Source organism: Anolis sagrei, chromosome 1 (genome assembly GCF_037176765.1).
Source record: "Anolis sagrei isolate rAnoSag1 chromosome 1, rAnoSag1.mat, whole genome shotgun sequence".
NCBI lineage: Eukaryota > Metazoa > Chordata > Lepidosauria > Squamata > Dactyloidae > Anolis > Anolis sagrei.
The window spans coordinates 228,399,563-228,406,693 of record NC_090021.1 but is presented as its reverse complement, the minus strand read 5'-3'; the positions used below and the strand labels follow the sequence as shown (position 1 = coordinate 228,406,693).

General features: G+C 50.3%; 1 protein-coding gene across 1 annotated transcript in view; it reads left to right on the top strand.

Moving 5' to 3' along the window:
• Window positions 1-391: 391 nt before the first annotated feature.
• The window catches only part of TNS1 (tensin 1), a 354,414-nt gene continuing 347,674 nt past the window's right edge, over window positions 392-7,131 (top strand). Inside the window, exon 1 of the mRNA XM_060773722.2 lies at window positions 392-526. Within this exon, the coding sequence (XP_060629705.2) occupies window positions 431-526 (96 nt within the window). The 5' untranslated portion in view covers window positions 392-430. The remainder of the gene's footprint in view (window positions 527-7,131) is intronic.

The window sequence follows — 7,131 nt, the reverse complement described above, 5'->3', positions numbered from 1 at the left end:
GAGGAGGAGGAGGAGGAGGAGGAGGAGGGGGCGGTGTCGCCGCTGCCAGCGCTCAGCAGGTCGGGAAGCGGCGGGCCAGTGCAGCGGCCGGGATCGCCGCCCCTCCGTCCGGAGACTCTGCTCCGCTCCGCCGGCCCCTCCGCCTCCTCCTCTCCTCCTTCCTCCCCTGCCCTTCCTCCCCCCGCTCCTCCTCCTCCTCCTCCTCCTCCTCCTGGTTCTCCGGCGGCGGGGCTCTGCAGAGGCGCCAGGAAGCGAGCGGGGCGCGCGGCGCGGCTGCACCAGACCCGGCCAAGGGAAGCGGGAAGGGAGAAAGGAGCCCCGCTGGTCCCGGCCCTGGCCGCGAAGAGGAGGAGGAGGAGGAAGAGGAGGAGGGGGCTGAGCAGGGAGCCCCGCGTCGGGGCCCAGGGGGAGCCCTGCGGCGGGGGCCACCATGACGCGCCTCAGCTGGTGCTTCGCTGCCCTCATCCGGTGGGGCAAGTACTTCTTCTCCTGCCTCCTGCCCCTGCGGTTCTGCCTGCGCCGGGAGGTAAGCAAAGGGGGCAGCAATCGGGGGGGGGGGGGGGGGGTCGGTTGTCCTGCCGGCAAAAGAGGGCTAGCAAACCTCGGAGGGCCACCAACTCCCCTCCTTGGCTGGGAGAATAGAGAGGCGCGCCGAGTTGCAGGAGGAAAAAAAAAAACCCCGCGGATGCTGGAGCCCCGCGGCGGCTCAAGGCAGGGGCTTGTCGGGGAGGCCTTTCCGCTTGCAAAGCCCCATCCCGAAAGGGGTCGTAGAAACCAGGTGTCAAAAACGAGCTCCCAAAGACACTTAGTACCGGTTCATCTCCTCCTGCTCTCCCTCCCGCTCCTTCCTGATTGGGACGCTCGCTCTGCTGCACATCCAAAAGGCGCCCGGCTCCTCTCCTGCCCTCCACCTGCCCTGACTCCCCTTCCTTCCTTCCTTCCTTCCTTCCTTCCTTCCTTCCTTCCTTCCTTCCTTCCTTCCTTCCTTCCGCTCGTCCCTCTGGGAATGCCAGGAAGGATGCTGCTGCTGTTGGGAGCTGCTGCAGTTTGCTGCTGCATCCTCCGGAAAGCGCGGGAGGCAAGGGAAGCCGCCTCCGAAGGCCAGGTAGGTGCCGAACAGGTGGGCGCCGCGTGGCGCCTGGCTCGAAGCTGCAGCCCGGAAGGCCTCGCGCCAGCCGGCGGCTCCCCTCCGCTCCCTCGCTCTTGCTGCCCTACTTAGAGCCAGCCCTCCATCCCACCAAGGGGGGTTCCCCTGCAGCAGTCTGCACCTTGCAGAGAGGAAGGGGGTTGGCCTCTGATATACCCCAAAGCCCTTTCGGGTCTGGGCAAAGAGCATGATGGCCAGTGGCACAGGCCCAATGAAGAGATCTGCTCAGGAGAGCAGTCCGGGAGAGGGCAGGAGGAGTGTGCCTGCTTTGGGGAATCCGTGTCCTTTGGAAGACTTTCACGCCTCCCTTCGCCTGGAAATGTATTAAAAGAGCGAGCGCGGGGAGGGGAGAAGAGAGAGAGAGAGATCTATTGGTAAGGCCTTAAAGTTCTATACAATGCAGCAAAATGGAAAAGAAAAAGAAAAACAATCTGAGCCAGCAATTTTCCCATTGCTCTGCCTCCCTCCCGCCCTCCTTCCCTGGCATTCCCCTCATTGGTTTCTTATTTTTGGAATGAGAAGCTGCCTGACTCTGCTTTTCGCTCAACTGTGTCAACACCAGGACACTGGGACTGTGGCAAAAGGGGTCCTCTAGGTTGCGAGTTCCTCGCCCTGGAGATGATCTGCAGCCCGTTCTGCAGTTCTGGGCCTGTGGGCGAGGGAAGCCCCTCTTCTGCCTTCTTCTGCAGAACCTCCTCTGTCCTTGCTCTTTTATTTTTAAAAAAATGCACCCAAAACATGGTGTGTATGTGTGTGTGTGTTTGGAGTCTTCTTACTGGCATGTCAGAGCCTTGACCTTCTTATGTTTTGGGAAAGCTGGGGTGCTTTTTCTTGGAAGTCTTGGAAACCATATCTCCTCAACTTGGTCTTGAAGCTCCCGAAAGAGACATGGTACCCAAAGTGGTGTCTCCCGCTGTTGCCCAGGTTTCCCAGAGCTTCAGAGATGAAGGGAACCCAATGCTCATCTTTGCAAGTGTGAGGAAGCTAGAAAAGGTGAGGGACAACAGCCTAGAAGGGAAAAAAGGGTTTGCCTGGGGTCATGGGCTCTGATAGTGAAGCACAACTGCATCGTAAATCTCTAACCTGGGCTATGTGTTCTCTGCAGTACAAGAGAGTGACGGTTCTGCACCAGTGAAACCCCATTCTGTCCCAAGGAGAGTTTTTCTTTTTGTGCCAGGAGCTGCTCGAGAAACTGCAAGATGCTTCTGGTGTGAGAGAATTGGCTGCCTGCAAGGATGTTGCCCAGGGATGCCCAGATGTTTTGATGTTTTACCCTCCTGTGGGAGGCTTCTCTCATGTCTCTGCACGGGAAGCTAGAGCTGAGATGGGAGCGCACCCCGCTCCCTGGATTCAAACCACCAACCTGTCGGTCAGCAGTCCTACCAGCATGAGGGTTTAATCCATTGCACTACCTAGGGCCTTTCCAAGGAAAGTTGAATTTTGTGAACTGGATACATTGAGCAAATGTGGACACATTTGCTTATTTTCCATTCCAGAATGCACGGTGGGTTAAACCACTGAGCTGCTGAACTTGCTGAGCAAAAGGTTGGTGGTTTGAATCCAGGGAACAGGGTGAGCCTCAGCTTCTGCCAACCCAGCAGTTTGAAAACATGCAAATGTGAGTAGATCAATACAGGCATGTAGCTGGGGGAGGGGGAGGGGGCTTCAGGGGCTTCAGCTCCCCCTGATATTCTCAGGGTGGTCTGTGAGAAGGCCTTACTGGTACATTATTTAAAACTGTTATCTTTATTCATATCATGATCTGATCACCATGCTCAATATATCCCCATATGCATGGGAGTATTGGGATAACAATACAAAAGGTTTGCTTGGGTAGACCCTCACCCCCCCCCCCCCATCAAACTCAGCCCCCCCCCCCCCCCCCGAATCAAAATCCTGGCTATGGGTCTGGATCAATAGATACTACTTCAGTGGGAAGGTAACAGTGCTTCATGCAGTCATGCCAACCACATGACCTTGGAGGTGCCTATGGACAACGGCTCTTTGGCTTAGATATGGAAATGAGCACCAGCCCCCAGAGTCAGACACGACTAGACTTACCTTTACCTTTATGGGCCATTTCAGCTTCCCAAGGGAGGTGGGGAAATTAAAGCCTCCTCTTACTTCTGGCCACACTTGAAATACATGTAGGGTTATTATAAATTCAATACTCAGTTGTTACCATTGTAATGCAAGCTCATTACCACAAGAGTCATGCTGTCCAATGGATTCTGGGAGTTGCAATCCAAAAGGAAATTCTGCAAGTTATGCTCTCTAACATATAACATTATCTTGCCAGAATATTAGTTGGAAGCAGAATATATCCATGTTCTTTTTAATAGTGGTTAAAACCAATAAGGTTTCTTTTTAACCAGCTTCAGTCCATAGCATTGCCTTCATAGTTGTAGCTGTATCACCACTTTATCAGCCATGGGGTTTTTAGTTTGGTGGGAATTTGAAAAACGTATAGTGTAGATTGCAGCATTATTGCTCTCACACAGGGGATTCTACGTGCTGCACCCTATAAATACCCTTGGATAGCACCCTGGCAATTAAATAGGTAAAGGTTTCCCCTGACATTAAGTCTAGTTGAGTTTGACTCTGAGGGGTGGTGTTCATCTCAATTTCAAAGCCAAAGAGCTGGCGTTGTCTGTAGACACCTCCAAGGTCATGTGGCTGGCATGACTGCATGGAGCACCATTACCTTCCCCAGAAGCAGTACCTATTGATCTACTCACACTTGCATGTTTTCAAACTGCTAGGTTTGTAGAAGTTGGGCCTAACAGCAGGAGCTCACCCTGTTCCCTGGATTCGAACTGCCAACCTTTCAGTCAGCAAGTTCAGCAGTTCAGCAGTTTAATCCACTGCACCACCCGTTAAAGATGGGTCAAATTCTGTTTTCAGGTCCTGTCTAGAATGAGAATCTGGTTTGCCATAATACAGTAATAGTTAACCTCCTGAAACAAGAGGCAAAGGTTTACTGTAGGGAATAAGTTTGCAACCTGCTGGCTTTTGATAATCATAGTTATGTCATATGGCATTTGTACACACACATACAGAGTTCCCAAAATGTTACTAGGCATTGTCAATGCACTTTAAAGGCCATTTGAAGTTCCAGAACGTTGTGCAGAGTTCCAGATTTTGTATATGTAATGTATTTTGCCTTGGTTAGACCACACTTGGAATATTGTGTCCAATTCTGGGCACCACAATTGAAGAGAGATATTGCCAAGCTGGAATGTGTCCAGAGTAGGGCTACTAAAATGCTCAAGGGTCTGGGGAAAAATCCCTGTGAGGAGTGGCTTAAAGAGCTGGGCATGTTTATCCTGAAGAAGAGAAGGCTGAGAGGAGACATGATAGCCATGTATAAATATGTGAGAGGAAGTCATAGGGAGGAGGGAGAAAGCTTGTTTTCTGCTGCCCTGGAGACTAGGGTATGGAACAATGGCTTCAAGCTACAAGAAAGGAGATTCCATCTGAACATTGGGAAGAACTTCCTGACTGTGAGAGCTGTTCAGCAGTGGAACTCTCTGCCCTGGAGTGTGGTGGGGGCTCCTTCTTTGAAAGCTTTTAAACAGAGGCTGGATGGCCATCTGTCAGGGGTGCTTTGAATGCAATTTTCCTGCTTCTTGGCAGGGGCTTGGACTGGATGGCCCACAAGGTCTCTTCCAACTCTATGTATCCTATGATTCTAGTGCAGTTGTGCAGTCGCATGGTGTACAAAGACATGTTTGTTGTTAAAGGTGAGTTGGTCCTCCACTGTGTTGCAGGGATTGAAACACCTTCCTTCTTCCTACATATTTTTTATCTACTATGTCAATTGTGTTAGTAAATACTATATGAAAGATGTGTGTGTGAGTGTTGTGTATTGGACAGCGCTTACGCCACCTCAGGTAATAACAGTTATGAGTTTCCATCTTCCAAATGCTTGTGTCATTTTTTAATACTTCAAGAACAAACCAATGCCAAGTGTTTTAAAGTCACTGGATGTGACTTTAAAACTGGATGTGTATACACACACACACACACACAGGGTCCACATTAAAGTTATCATCTTGTATTGTAGCTCACCTCCTTGAATACTACAGGGACAAGGTAATTATCCCTGTAAGAGCTTTTTTCTCTGGCCTTATTAAACTTGTTTTCTACGAATTGTGGTACTGATGTCATAACACTGCAGCTGAATCCAGCCACTGCTGGTTGGGATTTGGCCTGTTTTGTATCTCTCCCTGACTTCTCCAAGGAATCTCAGGTCAACTTGAATGGACTTTCCCCAGTATATTCTCACAGCAAGCCTGTGAGGTAGTTAACCTTGAGAGACAGTGACTAACCCAAGGTCACCCAGCAAACATGGAGGTTGAACTCAGATTTGAATCATAAACACTCTACTCACTGCAGTGCAACACGGGTTCTTAGTAGACCGACAATTCCCATCTTCTTGGGAATTAGTGCCACAGAGGATTGAAAGACTTGTGAACTAATGATCAGTTATGAAGGACTGAAATTTAATGATAAAACTGGGGGAGGGGTGTTTTCCTCTGGAAATGTCCCAAGACCATATCCTATTATGTGGCTGCCATAGGCTTCCACAAGTCTTCATCTGCATGCAAATTCATATAACCACTCATGAAATTTGGCATCAGCCACATAGTTACTTTTCTGGATCATTTACCATTTTGATCAAAGAATTGGCAAGAAGCAGAATAGGGCATGCAAGGAAGGTGCTCCTGAACGCCTGAGCTACTGAACTTCCTGATCAAAAGGTCAGCGGTTTGAATTCAGGGAGCGAGGTGAGATCCTGCTGTTAGCCCCAGCTTCTGCCAACCTAGCAATTTGAAAACATGAAAGTGTGAGTTGATCAATAGGTACCGCTTCTGCAGAAAGGTAATGGCACTCCACGCAGTCATTCCAGCCACATGACCTTGGAGATATCTATGGGCAACACCAGCTCTTTGGTTTAGAAATAGAGATGAGCACCCCCCCCCCCCCAGCATTGGACATGGCTAGACTTAATGTCTAGGGGAAACCTTTACCTTTAATAAGAAGACATTTCTCATATTTCTTCCAATAATAGACCTGATGATCCATAGGCACCTGCACACCAGTTGAGCTATGAGGTTTTGGTACAAAGTACGAAAGCTTTTGGCATAGGCCAAGAGCCATCCACAAGGCATTGCATTTGGTGTGGGGTAATGAACCTGGAGAGAGTTGGGGAAAGGCCTAGATTGACCATTAAGGACAGGAGTGGGGCTTAGAATGGAAAGGGGATCAAAATGTCTTGGAGTGGTATAAGTGCCCATGCCTAGCTACATCTAAAAATGCTGGATAGAAATGATTATTGCCTTAAAATGTTTTTGCTAAAGGATGAGTTATAGGACTGTGGGCTAGGACTGACGCACATTGTGAAGGCTGAATGTGGGAAGATTTGTGTTTCCAGGAGAGCAAGTTGCAGAAGAAGAAACATCTCCCTTTGTGTTCCTCCCCTGATGTGCTTGCCTGACTGGGGCTCTGGGTAGCAATGCTGTAGTTCCCTTCCTGGAGCTGTGTTGTGCCTGGAGCCCCTAGCAGCAAGCAGCCTGCTTGCCTTCCTTGCTTCTTCCCTTTGCCCTTGCAGGGTCCTTTAGCAAAGTGGCTTGTTCCGACTGAGTGAAGCCGCTGTTGCTTTGCACCACCACAGGCACTTTGCAGCCAGGCTCTCGCTTGCTCACGTTCCTTGCCTGCACAGTCTCTTTTGTCATGATGATTACCTCTTCCCTCTGCTTGCTTAGAGCAGGGAAATTTAGGGGACTAAGCAGTACTGCTCCTCCTGCTGCTGATTTTCTTACAGAGCTGCAGTAGCTTTTCTTTCTGGGGTAGTGGGTGTTGGGGGACGGGGGGGGGGGGGGGGGGTAGAGCAGGCTAACCACTGGTTAGTCCTTCTGCTGCAGCCAAGCTGATGATGCCTTGTGAGGCTGTGGGAAGAAGGCAGCTTTGTCTTTGGTGCA